At 34.1% G+C, this 20,500-nt stretch overlaps 2 protein-coding genes across 7 annotated transcripts; one reads left to right on the forward strand and one right to left on the reverse strand.

Annotated features, from left to right (window-relative positions):
• The first annotated feature begins 6,172 nt into the window (after positions 1-6,172).
• Positions 6,173-13,606, forward strand: LOC120089416 (protein DETOXIFICATION 46, chloroplastic-like). Of its 3 annotated transcripts, none has more exons than XR_005485168.1 (14): positions 6,173-6,676; positions 6,994-7,088; positions 7,795-7,903; positions 8,067-8,122; positions 8,318-8,373; positions 8,871-9,009; positions 9,109-9,246; positions 9,317-9,385; positions 9,497-9,607; positions 10,227-10,355; positions 10,756-10,833; positions 10,925-10,985; positions 12,257-12,328; positions 13,030-13,093. XR_005485168.1 is itself a non-coding variant. In XM_039046874.1 (14 exons), the coding sequence occupies exons 1-14, from the start codon at positions 6,256-6,258 to the stop codon at positions 13,274-13,276; spliced, it is 1,638 nt and encodes a 545-aa protein (XP_038902802.1). In that variant the 5' UTR covers positions 6,175-6,255; the 3' UTR covers positions 13,277-13,606. The 3 variants fall into 3 exon arrangements, 1 of the variants encoding a protein (XP_038902802.1); XR_005485169.1 differs by having other exon boundaries at positions 6,174-6,676; positions 10,920-10,985; positions 13,030-13,047; XM_039046874.1 differs by lacking the exon at positions 10,925-10,985 and adding an exon at positions 13,175-13,606 and having other exon boundaries at positions 6,175-6,676; positions 13,030-13,092.
• A 781-nt stretch (positions 13,607-14,387) lies between these two features.
• Positions 14,388-19,068, reverse strand: LOC120088877 (D-ribulose kinase). Of its 4 annotated transcripts, none has more exons than XM_039046318.1 (9): positions 18,905-19,068; positions 18,489-18,733; positions 17,399-17,538; positions 17,058-17,310; positions 16,826-16,958; positions 16,036-16,124; positions 15,256-15,533; positions 15,079-15,148; positions 14,388-14,773 (listed from the first exon to the last, which is right to left on the reverse strand). In XM_039046318.1, exons 1-9 carry the CDS (start codon positions 18,981-18,983, stop codon positions 14,570-14,572), a joined length of 1,491 nt encoding a protein of 496 aa, XP_038902246.1. In that variant the 5' UTR covers positions 18,984-19,068; the 3' UTR covers positions 14,388-14,569. The 4 variants fall into 4 exon arrangements, with proteins under 4 accessions (XP_038902246.1, XP_038902243.1, XP_038902244.1 ...); XM_039046315.1 differs by having other exon boundaries at positions 18,489-18,688; positions 18,905-19,067; XM_039046316.1 differs by having other exon boundaries at positions 18,489-18,738; positions 18,905-19,046.
• Positions 19,069-20,500: the final 1,432 nt, after the last annotated feature.

The following is a 20,500-nucleotide window of genomic DNA, read 5'->3' on the forward strand; positions in this document are numbered from 1 at the left end:
GGAGATGAGGTCGTCTATCGCATAGACAAGATGCTTGATCATTTAGGTGAAGTATACGATCGTATAGGAAAAAGTAAGCGATTGTCTAAATGATCGTGTAGGAAAGGCTAAACGATCATATAAACAATCATGTAGGAAAAGGGTGAGCGATCGTGTATGAAAAAACTAAGCGATCGTCTATCGATTGTTTAGTAAATATCAGGAGCTAAACGATCGCTTAGGAAAAAGGTAAATGATCATTTAGTTAATAGCGCGTGAAGGTGTAATCGGTAAGCGATCGCTTAGCAATATCGTATATGTAAGCGATCATGTAGGCACTATCGTATAGGCACTGATTTTCTAAACGATGACACTCTCTTTAACACAATGTCCGCGCCTTCATGCTCAACACACTGTCAACTATTTATGCATCTCAAAGTGATCTTTCAATACACTCATCCGTTATTTAGAATAGAAGAGACACCATCCCATTTCCTTTATAACCATTCAATGAATGTGATCTCATCATATTCATAATATATAAATTAATATCATATATTAATTATAATATTTTTCTCTACTAGATATAAATCATATTTATATCCAATTTCCTCCAAATTAATGTATTTCATACATAAAGTTAATTATATCATATTTAATTAACTCATTCAATTATATCATATATAATCGAACTCCCTCTTGTCAATTTGAACATTTCAAACTAACCCAAAAACTGACTCTCAACTTGTATCTAAGCTACCAAGGAGACCTTATGGACCTATGGCTCGAAGCTCCAACGGTACTTGAATAGCTGACTAAACTCTTTAGTCACGAATCCACCATCCATTAACTGCCAGACATTCCACTAAAGATTGACAGTTGAACTCTTCTTGCCATAGATATATTTCTATGTCCATTGGATATAACCAATCATCAGTACGATGACCCTTCACAGATGCTCGTAATTACAACAGGCCAATTTACTATTTTGCCCCTGTAATTACATCTTCCTCCTTAAGTACCATTGATCCCTCTAATGAACAATACAACATAGTCATACTATGTGTGAACACCTCTCGGGCCATAAGAAGATGCGTGGCGCCACATCGTTCAAGCCCCGGGATCAGCTCTTAAGAGAGCAATCTATCTACTTACCCCTACTTTGGGAAAGGAGTGAACTCCATCTTATGAAGCTGAGTTCCTAACTCCCAAATCAAACGAATCCTAAAATGGTAGGTTTGAGTTGGCGCTTTGGCTACTCGCACCCATGAAAATCAAATGACCGCCTTCAATGGCAAGAGTTCCTAACTCACTCAGGATTGAGGTCATGTTACCTATGGTCATCCTAGTGAAGTGAAGTCTCAGTCATGAACGGAGTTATATGACAAGACATTAACACTTCGAGGTCAAGTCTTATACAAACTCTTTATATAGGACGCCCCCGCTCGCATGTTCACTACACGCATGATTAGGATCAGACCAGATGTGACAAGTCACAACATTTGTAACAATTACACAAAGCAGGTCACGTCCGTAGTGTTACCAGGATAAGGTTTCCCTCTTATATCCATATACTACAGACTATTTTTGTTGTCACTTAAGACATGATCCACTTATATGTCACTACATACATGCTTAAGTTACATAAAGACAACCAGGGATATTAAGTTTATTGGTTTGTGGTAAAATAAAAAACATCTAAATGTGTAAAGTCAAGTAGTGAAGTAAATATCATTTATATTATACAACATAAGTGTTTGTACAAAGTTGTTTACAAACTACAGGACACGAGACTTTAGGGCACAAACCGCAACATTTATAACTCTTATAAATTTAACCTATGTGTCATGTTTCATGTTTCATGCAATGTCCATTTATTACTATATATAACTCTTATATACTTGTAATGAACTAAGCATACATGCTTCCATACACTTATACTATAACATTTATAACAAAAGGATGATGCATGAATATGCTTAATGCATGCATAAATATAACTCTTATATTATATGATGCATGAGTATACTCTTGAAGTAATTTAAATCATGCAAACTACTATATCATAACACTTACAATTTAGAGATGATGCATGACCAATGCATAAGTTAAGGTGGGATTTAAACTATATGGCATATTATATGACATATAATAAAACATACATCTTATATACATTCATAAAACTAATGGACCGGGATGATTAACCTCAAAATCGGAAATTAAATTCTATCTAATACATAAAACCATCGAGCAAACCGGTTCACAAGCGAACCGGGTCTTGAACCACCTGCGCGAAGTCTTCCCTGATCGTTTAGTAAGTCGGATGAGTAACCACGATCGCTTAGCTACGATCGTGTACCATTTACAATGCGATGAATCCCATATATATATTTTGCGAAAACACAACTTTCAGAATTAAGAGAACATAATGAAGGGATCGAATCCCAATGCTAGAGTGTGTGAGTGTCGGTGCCAATGAATTTCAAATTTTCAAAATCAAGGAAAAAACAGAGAAGATATAAAAGATACATGATAAACATTCTAAAACATGCATTTACAGGGGAAGAAATCTTACCTTTGAAGACCGCCTTCAACGAAAATCCTTCCTGTACGAACTCTCACAAACTCCAAACCTCTTCCTCGATCAAAATCAAGAAACCACTACTTGGCAACCTTGCTAACCTCTAGCAAGACTAGATTGTGGGATCCGTATTTTGGAAGAACAAAAGGGAATAGAAAGTCTTTGCAGAAAAATCTCTCTGTAAAGTTAGATGAGAGATTTTTTTTAGAGAGTAATTTTGCAAAGAGATTCTCTTCTTCAAAAATGGATGATCCCTCACCAAAATGTAAAACTATTTTTACATTTGAAAAGAAAGAGGGAGAGTTACATTAACTCCCCATTCAACCTCCATCCATTACTCCCATGCCATTAGAGAGTTAACGTAAAATTAAATTAAATAAAAAATAAATTAAATCATATTTAATTCAAATTTTAATTTAATTAAAATATTCCAATTATTTAATTAAATAAATAATTATTTAATTATTTAAATATCTCATATTACATAATACTTTATTTGAATCATATGCAAATAAACATCTCCCATATAACCTATAGTGGTTTTAATATGAATCATGTTCATATTAATTTTAACTTATTGTTTTTATATGAATCTTATTCGTATAATTACTATTTGAATCTTATTCAAATATTTATCTCTTTTATATTATTTAGTTTAATGTTGAATCATATTCAAAATTTAATTTTATTTATAATGCAACCATATATATTATGTTAGTTGCATCTCATACAATTAATTTACATTCCCTAATATAATTTGAACAATTCAAATTATTCCAAAATTAATTAATCCTTGTTTTACACTTAATAAGCTAGCAAGGGACCTTATGAACTTACAGATTAGAAGCTCCAATGATTCAAGACTAACTAATTAAACTCTTTAATTATGTTAATCAAAATTTATTAACTGCGGGTCACTCCGTTAAAGACCAAGAACTACACTCTTCACACTATAGATATATTTCTTTGTTCATTGATATAACTAATTATCAGTAAGTCAACCCTTCATGAATTGCTCGTAATTATAGCAGGGTCAAATTATCATTTTATCCCTGTAGTTTACCTCTTACTCCTTAAGTACCATTGATTCCTTTAATGAACAATCAGTTTATAGTTCAACTATAAACTAAATCCCTCTCGGGCTAATGAGAGGGCCAGGCCTCATTGTTCACGACCCAAAACTAGTTCAATTCATCTACTTAACCTAAAATGGGAAGGAGTAAACTCCATCTTGTGTAGCTATGTTCCTAACTCCCTACTTGGACAAATATCCAAAATGGTAGGCTTATTGAGTTGGCGATTCGGGTCAATCTCATCCATATAAATCAAAGAATTGCCCTTATAAACAAGAGTCCATAACTCACTCAGAATTGAGATCGAGTTACTTATGGTCATCCTATGAAATGTTAATCTCTTCAATCAACGGTGTTATAAAGATAGATTAATCATTTTGTAGTCTGGTTTTATACAAACTCTTTGTATAGAATACCTCCACTGACATGTCTCTACATGAATAATTTGGATCACAAAGATAAGGCGTCCAACCTTATCCATATACTACAGACCATTCAGGTTATTACTTAAACATGATTTACCAGTATGTTTACCACATACTATTCAAATTACATAAAATAACCTTGGGTCTTAGTTTATTAAATTGAGTTATGCACAAATAAAATAACTCTTTATTTTATTAATTAAACAATTTATTTATATAAGATTACAAACTACGAGATCCATAAGATTTAGGACACTAATCCCAACAGAGAAATCAACATTTTTAAATAAATTTGGAAACAAGCGTCTAAGATAGAAAAAATTTGGATGTCCTAACCTACGATGCCAAAGCAAGAGTTATTCATGAACGGTAATAAAATTGATGCTCCTAAGACCCTGAGGTTTTTTATTTCTGGAAAAACTTGCATCGAAGTAATAAAGATCATTAAGCATTCTAGCGCTTCCAATTATCCTTCCTGAATCCTAATACCGAGGAGATTAAAAGAAAGTAACACGACAATTAGAATCTTTACAAAGTTTACTGATAGATCAAAGATTACAAGGCAATTTAGGAACATAAAGAATAGACTGTAAAAAAATAGAATAAATCAATTTAATAGTTCACTTGCCTACAATAGGAGAGAAACTACCATAGACAACTCTTATTTATTTTTTTTTTATTTTCATAAGAAACCGAATACGAATCAAATTGATGAGATGATTTACATAGATAAATTATTACAAGAAAAGACATGAGAAGTTATCTATTTGTGCCAATGAAACACAAGGATTACCAGATGATGCATTGTTTCGTAACTATTGTGATAGTTGATGAATTTGCTCCATTCTAAAGTGTCACAAAAACCACAAAAAAAGTAATGAGACATTACGGTTCTTGCTTGATAAAAGAAGAACCGAACAGAAGAAAACCAAACCAACTGAACCAAGTTAAACCAAAACTGAATGAACTACTTTTTTATATGTATATATAATGAATGGATCCATTGGTAATACGACAAACCTTCTAAATCGTGTAGACCACAATTATGGCAACCGACTCGGGTTAGACGGAATCGATGGCACATCTAAGGTCCAATGATCTGGTCCATATTGGAGTTATGACACCCACGAACGAACGATGCAACGACCGAACGGACAAACACATGAACTTCTAATTAAAGCTCGCGCAAATAGAATGAGAAAAAAGGGAGATCTAACCCACACACAAGTGCCACTACTGAGCAACAACGACAAGGAAGAAGCACGACTACCTGGTAGTCCCGTGGCTATAAATGGGGTGTTCTTGCAGCTAGGGTTCGTTCTTTCTTTCTTTCTTTCTTGACATAAACTTTTATGATTTTGTTATTGGACCACCTAAAAAACACATACCAATATAGATAATTTTCTTCATTTATATACTCATGATCACTCTATTTCTATATGATGTAGGAATTTGTTTGAACTTCTTGCATTCATGACCGTTATTGAGCTAAAACAAAGTTGCATTAAAGAAGATATGATATTTGCAATTGCATAAGGCTAAAGCAAAGAAGAATAAGAATAAAACAATGCCTTCATGCAATTGCACATGAGTGCCTGTGCGACCGCACAGACATGCATCAAGCATGAATTAATTTATAGACATTTTTTTCCATGCATTGTGTATATTGTTAAAAAAAAGAAAGATAATAAATTGACATTTTTTTAAAAAAAAAGATTAAAATAGACTCAAAACGAGTTAAAATGTTGACTATAGAAAAAGACAAATAAGTCAAAAAGTAGGTAATGCACTTTTATGGATAATAATTAAGTCTAATAACATTTTTAAAGAATTGTGAAAATAGTAAAATCTAAGTGATAGACTTTATCGTTGATATAGACTCCAATATTGCTATCATTGATAAACCGTAATAACGATATGATCTATCATAAATAGGCTTCAAAAATAAAATATAAATTTTACTTTTCTTTTTATTGGACTACATTATAAATATTTTAGATCTCATAATTATCTCTAGAAGAGAGAGAGAAACATTTAAAAAAAAAAAACCCTAGAAATAAAAGAACGACCAGGAATCGTCCACGTGGCTTCACGTCTTTGAACATTCAACTTCATCGTCTTCCTCATGACTGTTTCCTAATTTTCCTCCCTCTGTATTTCGGAGCTCAACTTCGCTCCCAATTCTCAGGCGCCAAAAATGCCTTTCAAAATCTTCCATTGTTCTTCTTCACCCATTCCTCGAATCCATTACCCTAATATTCTCAGACCATTCTCTCCCTCTTCCTTTCCCTTAACCCATCAATCTCTCTCCTCCCCCACCATTTCCTTTCCTTCCTGTTCCTCCCCTTTTCCGATTCATTTCTCGTCGCCGCTTCGCCGCCGACTCCCCGTTCCTCGCGTCGATATTGAGAGCGAAATTGGCATTGAAGTACAAGAAAATGAACAATTATTGGGGACTGGAGGAGAAGAATTGGGGAACCAAGGGTTGTTGAGTCAAATGAAGGAGATTGTAACGTTTACTGGGCCTGCTATTGGATTGTGGATTTGTGGACCATTGATGAGTCTCATTGACACTGCGGTTATTGGCCAGGGAAGCGCCGTTGAGCTTGCTGCTTTAGGTATTTTTTTCGTTAATTTCATTTTTCTTTTGCTTCTCTATGATTCTCGTGAAGAGCAAGAAGTTAATAGATTGGAAGGTATGAGTTGATTCTCGTTAATGGATTGAGAAAACAATAGGTTCTTACTGCTTACTTCCAATCTATTGAATACAATTCAACCGGCCACGATGATTTGAGCTGGTTACTTATTTAGAAGTCTAAAAACTATGTTAGATGTCAATTTTCCAGATTCAAACTTTAATGTATATCTGGTGGTGGGTGGGGACTGTGAGTTTTAATTTTTTGAACTTCATTTGTTTGAAACTTTTGACTGGCAGGCCCAGCGACAGTTTTATGTGATTATACGAGCTATGTGTTCATGTTTCTTAGTATTGCAACTTCAAACATGGTAGCCACAGCCCTTGCCAAACAGGTTTGACCCATTATGGAAGAACTTTGAGAAATGGTTAGAAATAACCTAAAAAAGTATTCATCTTTTACAATTAGCACCTTTTTGCAATTCATATTTCATTATAATAGTTTTTCTCAGTCCTTGGTCAAAATTGATCCTGAGATTCGATTCAAATAAAACTTCAACTTCTTTTCATCACACATCTAAGCTATCAAAACTTTTAGGCTCTCAATGGAATCTCGGTCAAGATGATGACGGGATTGTATGTTATTTTTTTGAAAAGGAAACAAGATGACAGGATTGTATGTAGTAACCCACATCAGAAAATCAAGAAGAAGAACTATGAACTCACCACCACCATTTTTGAGAAAGGGCTCAATTCAAGAAACAGCATTAGGAGTTGGGTCAGTTGTGTTTTGAAGAAGACTATGTAAGATTTGGGGTAGATTACATTAATCCTAACCTTCTTCCCTGTCAAGATTCTACTGAGAAAGTCCAGAAAAGTCGATAGTTTGGATGTGTGATGAAAAGAAGTCAACTTTTTATTCGAATCTCGGGATCAATCTCCGCCGGGAAGTACTAAGAAAAACTATTATAATGAATTACCGAAAAAAGGAGCTCATTGTGAAAGAAACTTTTTAGAGTTATTCTGACCATTTCCCAAGAACTTTTTAATACAAATATGGAGTAATTGTGCTGCATTTCTTGACTAGAAGGGTTGTTGCAGGATAAAAACGAAGTGCAGCATCACATATCTGTATTGCTGTTTGTTGGGCTGATGTCTGGCTTCTTGATGCTCCTAATTACCAAACTATTGGGTTCAGCATCGCTAACTGGTACTCAACGTCTACGTTATTGCTTAGTTAAATGAAGAATCCGTTAGTTTCATCAATTTTATGAACTATTTTTTTAAGTTCTTCACCACGTAGACAGGTAGAACTTTTTGTCTCCTAAAAGTTGGAGGAATAACGTTACCAGGATGTTATTGAAAATTTTCAGCTTTTGTGGGGACAAAGAATGCAGACATCATACCTGCAGCAAACACGTACATTCAGGTTTGAACTTGGTATCTATATTCAAAAGGTGCAATAGGAGTTTGTTCAGTTTTTTAGGAATTGATCATTTTACTTTCATTGGGGCCTGTCTACGTGATATTGGATTTTTTTTTCCCCGAATCTTTATGTTTCCTTTTCATTAGTGCAATAGAATCATTATGACTTTAAGTTGAACATAATCCTTTTCGTTGGTAGATTCGAGGTTTGGCATGGCCCGCAATTCTTACTGGCTGGGTCGCTCAAAGTGCAAGGTTCCTATTACTAGATCCATGCCAATGCTCCATCTACTTTTCCTGTCATGGCTTTGGTCTGTCTGTTTTATGATTGCTGTTGGCATATGAAACCATGGGCTTGCTTGCTTTGTCATCCTTGCATTGAATTTGAAAGTGAAAGAAGTAAAAAACTGATATCCTTTCAAAGCTATTGGTTTGCCTACTGGTTTTATTCATGAGTTTGACATCTTGTCCAATGTAGGTTTTAGACCTGATGCCCTTACAATTGTGGTTTATTTCATAAGTTTTGTCAGTGAACTTGAGCACAGATTGCAATGAGGTGTTCAATTATTTTCTTAATTGAACCGGGGTAAATCCCATACATTGTTCACAACATTGTCGAAATATTTTCATAAGCTTTCAGATGAGGTGCCAAAAGTGAAATAGTATAAAACACCGTTTGTGCACAGCTCCCGATAACTCCACCAGTTGCTTGATAATTCACCAAATTTATTAACTTCCAATATTTTCTTTAGTCTTGGCATGAAAGATTCTTGGGGACCTTTGAAAGCTTTGGCAGTTGCGAGTATTGTAAATGGTATAGGTGATGTGGTCCTATGCATGTTTTTAGGATATGGTATTGCTGGTGCTGCATGGGCAACTATGGCATCACAGGTATGCTTCTTTCTATTTATGTTAATGTGCCTACCTTCACTGCATTTGTACTCGTTCATACCTCAAAACGATCTCATTTGTCCCCTGCATGGTTTTTAGGTTATTGCAGCTTATATGATGATAGAAACACTGAATAAGAAAGGATATAATGGATATTCTCTATTGGTTCCCTCATCTGGTGAATTCTTGTCAATACTTGGACTTGCTGCTCCTGTATTTCTAACAATGATGTCAAAGGTTCTATTTTATAAACTTTTTTACATTCATCTGTTTTTCTTTAAATGTCTAAGATTATTTTTTCTTTTAGGTGGTTTTTTATTCTCTCCTCATTTATTATGCTACATCTATGGGCACACACACCATGGCTGCTCATCAGGTTATGTTACTTGGTTCTTTTCATTGTTATCTTCCTATGCAAGTATGCCTCTTCCTTTTCCATTAAAAGTCATTGGCCATGTCAAATTGATGTCTTGTCATGTAATTTCAGGTCATGATTCAAACATTTTGTATGTGTACCGTATGGGGTGAACCTCTTTCTCAAACTGCTCAGTCATTTATGCCTGGATTGATAAATGGAGTGAATCGTAGTTTGGACAAGGTGAGAATTGCAATTTCTAATGATATGCCTATTTATTTTTCTGATAATTTTGGTTGCATGGTACTATAGCAGTTACACCAATTTCATGTAGCTTAAAACAGTTCCTGTTAGGTATCCAAACTTCCTGCACACAGAAATACACAAACATTTCTAAAAAGGACACCTAAACACCACCAAAACAGGGGATATCAGTCTCCCTGTGTTCTACTATTATATATCAACAAGAACTACAAAAGTTCAATGATCAACAAGCCAAAATATCACAAGATCAGAGTAAATACTAGAATATGGAAACTAGCATGAAAACAAAAATAATCAGTTGGCTATTCGAGAGAGCCGTCTCTCCCCAAATGACCTCTCACTCCCAAAACATCCCCCCAAATGTACAATATTCTTCCGCTGGCCCCCCCTAACTTTCTGCTTGTCGAGTTCCCTTCTTGCCCTTCTTTCTTTCATACAGTTTCATAATTGGAGGTCTCATACATAGTTATGGATACTCATAATTATTAGAAACTTCCTTGCATTGACACTCAGTCAAGCAACGGTGGGTAGTTTATGGCTGTAGAGCCTACAATGGACAGTCATTGTATTTATTGTGGAAATCCTTTATATTGTGTAGGCTTGGATGTTGCTAAAGTCACTCTTGATCATAGGAGCTATATTTGGCTTGGTATTAGGGACTATTGGAACATCAGTTCCTTGGTTGTTCCCCAATCTCTTCACACCCGAAGAGAAGATTATTCAGGAGGTCAGTTATTAATATATATATACCCTGCCATTTCAATCTATTCTGTTCTTCCCTCCCCCCATTTTTATGACAAACAATGGCATTATTGCCACAGATAAGTTTTCGAAGTTCAGATTGTTCTATTTCTTGAGATTTTGCATGAGAAAATGTGTTTTATTTGTAGGCTCAAACTACATTTAGAATTCCATCTTCAACTGATGACCACTCGGAGGCCATTCAAAGTCTTTTGAACGTTGTCTAATTGATATGTATATCAATTCAAGTTTATTTTTAACAATGTAAAAATTAAAATGGTGGTTGTTATTTAATCACAATGTGGTCCTATTTTATCTCAATAATTATGATGGTAAAAATATCTCATGGTGTTAAGGATTATGTTTTCTGTTTATTGTACATGCAGATGCATAAAGTGTTAATTCCATATTTCTTGGCGCTAGTCATAACACCTCCGACTCATAGCTTAGAGGGGACATTATTGGTATGTTTGCTCGCAACCCATAACGATTTTTCTGAAGTTTTTTTTTTTACTGAGTTGTACGTTCACTTGTTTTTCTTATTGCATAGAAAAGATGAATCCTCTCTTGTAAGTCGTAACTGATTTTTCTACATGCAGATTCATACCCATATCTGGTAAATTATTCACTCCTCTTTAATTTTATATCAAAACTCTTTACCGATAGTTAATAACCTAAAAAGCACAAACATTGACACGCCAACATGTCGATTTCTAAAATAGTAGGACACGACACATTATTATTATTAAGCTACCGGGTGGTTCGATCACCGGTGCCCTTGGTTGTTGAGTTTTGGCGAAACAAAAAGAGAAAGGAAAGAATATTTGGGTTTAAACTTTTGAGGATGGATGAACAAGTGGCTAGTGTGTTTTGAGGATGAAAACGCCAGTGGGCAAGTGCTAAAAACCCCCCCGACCCCTTAAGTGGGTGTTTGGGATGCTAAGTTGAGTTGTGAAGCATGAAGTTAATATGTTGGAGTCAGAAGTTTGTTTAGGGTGGAGAGTTATGAAGATGGAGTTATTTGATAAATGTGAAATCTTCAATAATGAACACTATTGGAGTTTGTGAAGTTGAGTTATTTAACATTGACGTATGAAGTTGATGGGCAAAACACCCCTAAAGATTGAAAGAAAAACGGGTTGGACCTTAATGACCTGACAAAACCATCGTTTTTATAATTTTTTAAAAAAGAAGAAAAATAGCAGTCGCATGTCCCAATGTATCCTCCATGTGGATCTAGTATGCCGAAAAATAAAAATATTATTGTTACCATTACAGATATTGTTATATTGTAACAATAGAAGAATTATGAATCTATCACAATTACTGTTATCGTTACAGATATCGTTACCGATTGACCCTCAACGGCAACGGTAACGGTAAGGATAATGGTAAGAAGACAATGGTACCGGCCAATGCAAAGTAAATAGCCTCAATCACAATCAAATTATGTTTGCAAAATGCTTAAGTAAACGTGATCAAAAGCAATCTAACTAAGTTTGCGATTGAGGATCATTATGATTGATTCATCAATGGAATCCTGTTATGGTTATACCAATTTTGATAATGGATTGGTAAACATGACCTTAATTCAATAGGAAATGTAAACTTTCTAGTTGCATGGATGCAACTTTACATAAGGGGTAGAACAATTCATCACGACTCAGAAAATCTTCAAATATACTTCAGGGGTAGAAAATAAACAAAAAATACCTAGTTTTGTGACTAAAATGTTCTCCGTTGTTTGCTCAATGTTTTGGCGCACTTCATTAACATCGTCTTATTCTACAAAATTTAGTTCTGTGCTGTAATCAATGAAAGAGAACTTCCATTGAAGTTAGATTTTATGCTTATGGGGGATTGACTTCAACCTCTTCATTCTCGCAGGCTGGACGAGACCTTAAATATATTAGTTTGTCAATGACTGCATGCCTTTCTCTTGGTGCCCTTGTATTGCTGGTAATGTTTCATCTCCAAAGTGTATATTTCGAAGTATTATAAAATTGTTAAAATCACTTTTGTCAGAGAGAGAAAATCACTTTGAAACATGCTTTTAATTACTCAAAATCAATTTAATATTTAATTTCACACTTTTAAATGTTCATCAAAATTGGTTTTTGATAAATTAAAAGCATGTTTAATGATTTTAAAAACGACAAAAGTGATTTAACGGTTTTGGAATCACACCTAAACATATTAGAATCACTTGTGTCATTTTCAAAATCACTTGGAAAATGTATTTAATCGTTCAAAATCAATATTGATAGTATGAAAAATGTGTTTAAAAATGTAAAATTAAATATTGGGGGCTTGTTTGGATTGAGTAGAGAAAAAAAATGTTTTTCAAGAGTCATTTTTATTTAAATTCTCTTGATAAAAATTGTTTAAAATAAACTTTGAAAGTATTTCAAAATCTTTTTTGAGTGGTTGCCAAACATTTCAATTTTTTTCCAAAATGTTTTTTTTTAAATTAAACACTTGAAAAGTTAAACTAAACGAACCCTAAACTGATTTTGAATGATTAAAGGTTTGTTTCAAAGTGATTTTGAAAACGACAAAAGTGGTTTTAACAATTTCAAAATCACTCCCAAACATGATAGTTTCACAACTTTTCCCATCCTATTCCTTCCTTTCTGCTTTAACTTTGGTACTTCTTCCAGGTTATTAGCAGTAGAGGTTATGGTTTGACAGGCTGCTGGTATGCCTTGGTTGGATTCCAATGGGTAAGAATAAGATATCCCCTACTTTGCTTATGTATAGATAGATAGCTCTTCTCACCTTCTAGAATCACTTTCGTTTGCATAGGCTCGGTTTCTTACCGCTCTTCGACGCATCCTCTCACCTGATGGAATACTTCACAGCAGTGACCTAAGCCAGTATAAACTAGAAAAGCAAAAAGCTGCATAGGTTAACAGTTCATGGGAGCTGGTGTTAACATTATTTGATAGTTTTTCGATGACTTTGCCATCCGAGTTCGATAAAGGAATGAATCTAAACTGAAAGGTTGTGTTCGCATAAGAAGCATACAATTTTGCCAGAAACTTTTGAAGGTTCTGCTCCTGAATGAAAGGTAAAACTGAAAGTAGAACAAAACTTTATGTCTGTTGTGAAGCTCTCTCTTGTGCATCACAAAAGAGTGTTGTATTTTAGGTTGCTTTTTCTGTCATAATTCATAAATTCTCAACTGTAATTGGAGTTCATATTATAATATTAATAAAAAAAATTGTGTCTCATTAAGATTTTGTTTTTAGTTTTCTGTTTTTTCCAAAATTATGATTTTCATCTTTGTTAAAGAAGCACTTGACTTTCTAATCAAATTCTGAAAACAAAAACATGTTTTTGAAAACTACTTTTTTAGTTTTTGAAACTTGGCTAGTAGAAATTGGATAACAAGACATAGAAACGTATGGGTTGGAGTATTGTTTACAAGCTTAATGTTAGAAAACAAAATAGTTATCAAATGTGATCGAATTTTGAACATTATTGGGATATATTGGTTTAACTTTTTTTGTTTGTTTGTTTTTTTTTTTGGGAGGGTGAGGGGGTGTTTAGAATTAGTTGAATAATATTTAAAATGGATTATCTAATGCTATGTTGGTAACCATTTAGTTTTTTTGTTTTTGTTTTTAAAAAATTAAACCTATAGACATTACTTTATCCTTCCTATTTCTTCATTTGTTATTTATCTTTTACTCTGGTTTAATAAACTAAGCCAATATTTGAAAATTGGAAAAAGAAAAGGTAGTTTTTAAAAAGTTGTTTTTGTTTTTGGAATTGAGTAAAACATTCAACCATTGTACTTAAGAAAAATGCAAGTCATTGTAAGAAATGAGGAAAAAATAAACTTAATTTTTAAAAATAAAAAACAAAAAATGAAATGGTTATCAAAGAGAGTAAGCAATTTAAAAAAACTTTACACTTTGCTTCATAATTCATGTTGATTCCAATGAATCTGAAATGAAATAATAGAATATAGATTGTTTAATTATCCATCAAAATGGCAAAACATCCGTATTTCTCTTGAGGTAGAGGTTTGAATTTCATCTCCATTTGTAATTTAATATTCTAAAAAATTGACAATTGATCACAATTAAGCAAGAAAGAAAGATTGATCAGGTTATGAAGCAAGAAAAAGGAAAAAAAGAAGGATTCCCTCAACATTTTAGCTTCAACAAATGTACAAGTACAAGTACAAAGCACTCATTGAATGGATGATTGGGCACCTCTTAAAGCCAACAGAGCAGCTCCATAGGCAGCCTCTGTCTGACTTGCCCGACTCACAGGCAAACCAAGAACTCTCTCTCGTATCTTCCTCCATTTCTCATTTTTGGATCCACCTCCTGCTGTGAACACTTCTTCAACTTCAGTTGCTCCTAGATCCTTCAATAACCCATAAGCCTTTCCCTGAATGTTTAAAATATACGCATTTTTTATGCTTCTAGTCATTAGATAACGTAGGATTCCATCTCAAAACTAATTGCATGTAGCTCATACATCTTATAAATATTATAGGGTCTCTTGATTTTTCTAATGTGGGATCCTTAACATGTTCCACAATTTTTGTTTTTGTATCAAATGTTTATTTGGCCTTTATATATTCTGATACATATATCTCATAAATATTATTTGGTCCCTTATTTTTTCCGATGGGGGATGCTTAACATAATCAAATGATTAGAGCTAAAGGACATTATGCTTTTTTCCCTTACCTCAATACGCGCAATAGATTCCAAAATTCCATGCAAATATTCGACATCATTTTCTGGCCGTGGATGTAATCTGCAGATGGAAACAAAGAAATCCACAAAGCAGAGTTCTCAAAGGAAGATGAAATCGTAACATAGCCAGGACTTGTAAATTCTTTAAGTGAAGCAGAAGGATGAAACCTGGGAGCCATTTGTGGGTCTGCCTCTGGAAATCTCTCTCCAATTGAAGTCAAGGGATAATAATCTAGAGGAGAACTTTTCATGGGATTGATTTGTTTGCTCAATTCTTCTAATTGCTCATCAGTAAAGATTTGCCTAAGAACAGCTCCTCCTGTGTTTGAAGCACCTCCAACGAGCCACATATTGTCAAGTCGGTGACTGTACACTCCAAACCGTGCATCATCAATCCTATTGGTACTCAATAGTTTGATGGCAAGCGTGGAGCCCAAGGAAGTGACCTAAACAGTAACAGCATTGTACAAGGGTGTGTAAAAATAATATTCCAGCCACAGCGACTCTTGTTAGAGTGTTTTCTTCCCCCTCTTTTTTCCCTTTCTTCTAAGAATTCGTGTCCAAAGATACTTTGAACGAACAGTTTCCACCGAATATTAACCTTGAAATGCATTACTTAACGAGAAAATAGGTTTAGAACAGGAGCTCATCAAAATCTGTTGGGCAAGTTAAACAAATTGTAATTCATTTTTGCTCATTTTTATAGTTAACATAACTCATAATCAAAACTCGTTGACTAAATAGTCAGACCTTGTTTGACAATCATTTCAATCCTACAATAACTATTTGGTTTTTGTTTTTTATTTTTATTTTTTGAAAATTCAACCGGCAAATACTACTCAAATTTTGGAAACTGGTGAGGGAATCCTTTTACCCAAGTGTGTGATAGAAACATTAGGAAAATAATTTGTCTACTCCAAGAAAAAGGAAATCATATAGCATCCTTACAGCTTGCCCTGGCAGGGTTGCACGTGCTGCAAGAAATGCAGCAATACTATCTGTGGTTCCTGTGCATGCAATGCAATCATTTGGAAATCCTGCACAAAGGTTCTAGTTAAACGTCAACTCTTTCAAAATGTCCAAAAACCTTTCACTAGAGGAACTCGAGATTTGCCTGTAATTATTTATGGATATGAGATGTAGCCTACACTTTACAAAGTGCTTGTATTCCTATTTATGTTATTTATGATTTTTGACCCTATAATTTGGAAGAGTGCACTATATATAAATACTCTAACTTTAGAGACATTCGTGTAATCTATAATCTGATATTTTCTTTCTAATAATAAAATTATTCTCTCATTGATTATGGACGTATTTAACATACTGTTAATGAATCCACGTAAATCTCCGTGTCAATTTTTCTACCATTTATGTTTCTATTTTCTTTGATTATCGATTCATGACACCTATAATAGAAGTTGGCCTTTGAAACAACAAACAAACATTAAACTTTTATAAGTCAATAAATTAACCATTAAAATTGTTATGTTATAATATAACCATTACAATTTTATATGTTAAATTTTCATAAAGAATCGATCTTTACTAGACAAGGCGTTCTTCCACTACAAATTATCCTCCTTTTATTCTCCCTTACATATACGAAAATTTCTTGTACTTGTTTGATTTCTGGAGGCAAACTTTTCATCTATCATAAGTGGCAAACTTCACGCAGTTTCACATTTTGGAAAGCAGAAAGTGATTGTACTTTTTAGAGTAAAAGATGGACAATTACCAAATTGTGATCTAATGTCCTCTTTCAAATATCCAATATAAGTTCCAGGAGCTTTGACGTGTGGTAAAAGTTGAGAATATGGTTGAACAAGAAGCCAGGGTGGGTAAGAGTCAATTTCAGGATCGTAGCCAACCTGTGATGCAGAAAGAAAAGCTTAATTAGCTATAGGCTATTCTAAAATGATCGTGATAACATAAGATACACTTAAGTGCAAAAAACTTATAAAGAGCACCTTTAAAGCATTATTATAATCTGAAACCCCAAGCTTTCCATGTAGAAACCACAATAACCAATCTGCTTGATGTAACAATGTAGCAGATTCTTTACTCGAGTCAGTACTGTTCCACCATGAAACCAGCTTGCATAAAGTAGATGACGCAGAGCAGACTGTATGGTTCACTGGAGCAACAGACTTCACCAATGGTAAGGCATCAGGACAACTCTCATTGTACAATAATGGCTTTGACAATGGCTGTCCTGTGTTGCTGCGCAAGTATAGGCTGCTTCAAATACAGACTTTACATGGAAGGAACAGAGTCTAATGAAGGGAAGAAATTTCTAAAGCATGTTGACCTGTCCACGATTAAGGTAGTTGCAGATGTGCCATCTATAGAAATTGATGCCACCAAATGACGATAACGATTTGGAACATCTTCAAGCAGTGAAAAAAGTGTTGTTTTCCACGATCTTGCCCAATCGATTGTTTCATGGTTCTTTCTAGACAACAGTAAAGTAACATCATTCCCAAGAACTGTATTCATGATGCAAATGAATGAAATCTACACTACATGAATTCCTTCTTTAACACAGTTGTTACAGACCAACAAAGTCAACCAGTACAGTCATTATGGAAACAAAATTTTCCTTGCAGTATCGGGAACTGCTTCCTTCTTAAGTATTCTCCATATTCACCAAGGTTGGATCAAACTATCTGGTTTGCCTCTCACTACTACGGTAGGAATAAGTAAAAAAATAATCAAGAAATTAAAAGAAAACAACAAAACTATGAAACATAAGAATTTATGTCAAAAACTCTAAACCAGAAGAAAAACCACTATGTGAAAAATTGTTACAATCATAAAGAATATTTCTCTCCCTGATCCCAAATATAAGAGCACTCTCTCAAAACTTTTATGCTACTCACTCTTTAATTTCACTTTCAAACTAGAGTTAGCACACCAAAACTTAAAGTGTTTCTAATTAGGACAATTTGAAACAAAAGTAATAGGGTTCTTTTATAGTTCTTAAAGTCCATTACTTCCTTCAATTTTTTCGATGTGAGACAACCATTCTTTTAATATTTTACCAAAAATCCAACAAGTGAGTCATCCAACTCCATAGACAAAGACGAAATGGGATACAGGACATCTCACATCAATCTTCTCCTCTTTCGAAGCAATCTTCACTTGCCAAGATTCCAAATAGTTAATTCATAATTGATCACATTTTACTGTTATCACATCGATGTCCCTTCCCCACCAAATAACTCTAGAACACACATAGACCAATTTACGCAAACCTCTATTAAAAACCTTTATATAGGCTGAGTTTAGCTCATCCATCAACTAATTGAAAACAAAAATTCACCTGATATGAAAACCCTAAAAATATAAACAAAACTTCAAAATGATCATCATGATTCGTAACTTCTGTACTCATGTACCTTATAAAGCGGATACTCCCTCTTTCCCTCCGCACAAACATCCCCTTCCTTGTCAATGAGCGCAAATCTTGCGCCAGAGGTACCAAAATCCATACCGAGGTAAAGCCGGTTCCCTGATTGAGGAGACACCACGTTGGTTTCAACACTCATTGTTGTCCTTCTTCGTTTTCTTGGACTTTGATTCCGCGAAATCCAAATCCCTGACGCGTGAAGATCATACGCATTGATGAATTTGAGCTCATCCACTTAGCTTCAAAATGCAATTGTAATTAACATGAAATCAACATACAATTACGGCGAGAAGAAGACTTTGAACGATCAGAACAGAACATTGCTCAGATATAATTCGTTATTAAAATATAACATAACAATACTACAAAAAAATCATACAGTATAGAGAGAAAGAAAGAGAGAACCATGTTTAGAGGGCGAGTATGATGTTGATGGAAGCAAGAACAAATTTTCAGCAGGAGAACGAAGATTGGAAGGAAGCATAATTCTGTGAAGTTTTCCAGTTTCTGAATTCAGCCGTGTATCTAATCGGATGAGAGGGAATTGAGCCTCTCAATCCTCAGCTCGTGGATTTATTATTATTATTATTATTATTTTTGTAAAAAAATTATTTATCTTTATTATTAGTGTTGGTGGTGTGGGAAACTCGCATAGGTCGCTCCTCTTCTGACCCACATCTCGGGTCGAAGTACTTTGTTGGAGCTAATCAGCAAGAGTACTCGGTATCGAGTCGACCGTGTCTAATAGTACACTAATTATTTAGCTCGACTAATTACAGAGAGTATTGCTTACCCCCTCGAGGATGATGGTGTGAACTATTTATAAGGTTCATCCTCTAACTCCCCTTTAGGGATATGTCCAATGTCGATGGTATAATAATAGGTATGATCCTCGAAGTTGAGAGTGTTGACGAGCTTGACTCGATCATTTACCCTTTGATGAAAAACTACGAGCTCGATTGGTAAACCAAAACCTAAGGGTTTGCCTTTCCTTGTGGATCTGGGTTTGGGTCTTAGTTGAGCAACCATCAACAATTATTATTATTAATATAATTGCAATGAATAATACTTTTAGGGTTAAACATTAAGTATATAGCAACATTTTTAAAGAAATGTAAATATAGCAAACTTTATTAGTGATAGAATCTATCGCTGATAGACTCCTACCAATGATATAGACATTTACTGATAACTCCAAGAACTAGATCTAAATTTTGTTGTGTCTGCAAAATCTTTTGCATTGTGTTACATCGATTAATACTTTGAATCTAATTTCTATATTTGCAATTACTCTTTCTTATTATTATTATTTCAAGTTCAACCATTGGAAAAAATTGAACATCTATATTTGCAACTGATGAATCTTTTGCTCCAACATGAATTTACCTGGTTGCTTCCATCTTAATTCTAGATTGAGTGATGAGTTAATTTTGGACATAGTAAATTAGCAGGTTGGTTTGATGGCTTGCTACTTTATTGACTATAAAAAAAAAAAGGTGTTATGAATTTGAGGAACACAACGGTGCACAACGAGAACATAGAAATGGAGAAAATATGATATAATAATAATATATAATACAATAAATAAGTATAATATAATATATAAACATATAAAATAAATAAATAACAAAAAGTAAATAAAATAACAAAGAATGAATTTCTCCACTTTCTCCAATCTTTTTAGATTGTTCACCAATATGTGTATCTTTCAAAACCAAATGTCACTATTTATAGGCAATTTGGCAAGTAGGAGCCAGGAGGTGGATTACATGGACACTAATAGTGTGTAATCTTGAGACACATGAACAACAAATGGGGTAATGAATAAGTGACACATGGCCAATGGACACTAAAAATGGGCATCTACATTACACCTAATTTAACATATTCATAATACTCCCCCTTAGATGCCCATTATATATGAAATATGTTTCGTTAAAATCTTATTAGGAAAAAATTCACTGGGAAAAAAATCCTAGTGAAGGAAAAATAGTACATATT

Source organism: Benincasa hispida, chromosome 10 (genome assembly GCF_009727055.1).
Source record: "Benincasa hispida cultivar B227 chromosome 10, ASM972705v1, whole genome shotgun sequence".
Lineage (NCBI taxonomy): Eukaryota > Viridiplantae > Streptophyta > Magnoliopsida > Cucurbitales > Cucurbitaceae > Benincasa > Benincasa hispida.

Excerpts from the sequence above, each read along its gene's own strand:
- LOC120089416 (XM_039046874.1), top strand. The coding sequence starts at position 6,256 with ATGCCTTTCAAAATCTTCCATTGTTCTTCTTCACCCATTCCTCGAATC. Across the intron at positions 8,123-8,317 it reads CAGCAAACACGTACATTCAG|ATTCGAGGTTTGGCATGGCC; the intron begins GTTTGAACTTGG and ends TTTCGTTGGTAG. Across the intron at positions 9,010-9,108 it reads GGGCAACTATGGCATCACAG|GTTATTGCAGCTTATATGAT; the intron begins GTATGCTTCTTT and ends CATGGTTTTTAG.
- LOC120088877 (XM_039046318.1), bottom strand. The coding sequence starts at position 18,983 with ATGCTTCCTTCCAATCTTCGTTCTCCTGCTGAAAATTTGTTCTTGCTT. Across the intron at positions 17,539-18,488 it reads GGGAGTATCCGCTTTATAAG|AACCATGAAACAATCGATTG; the intron begins GTACATGAGTAC and ends TTGTCTAGAAAG. Across the intron at positions 16,959-17,057 it reads ATTATAATAATGCTTTAAAG|GTTGGCTACGATCCTGAAAT; the intron begins GTGCTCTTTATA and ends TCTGCATCACAG.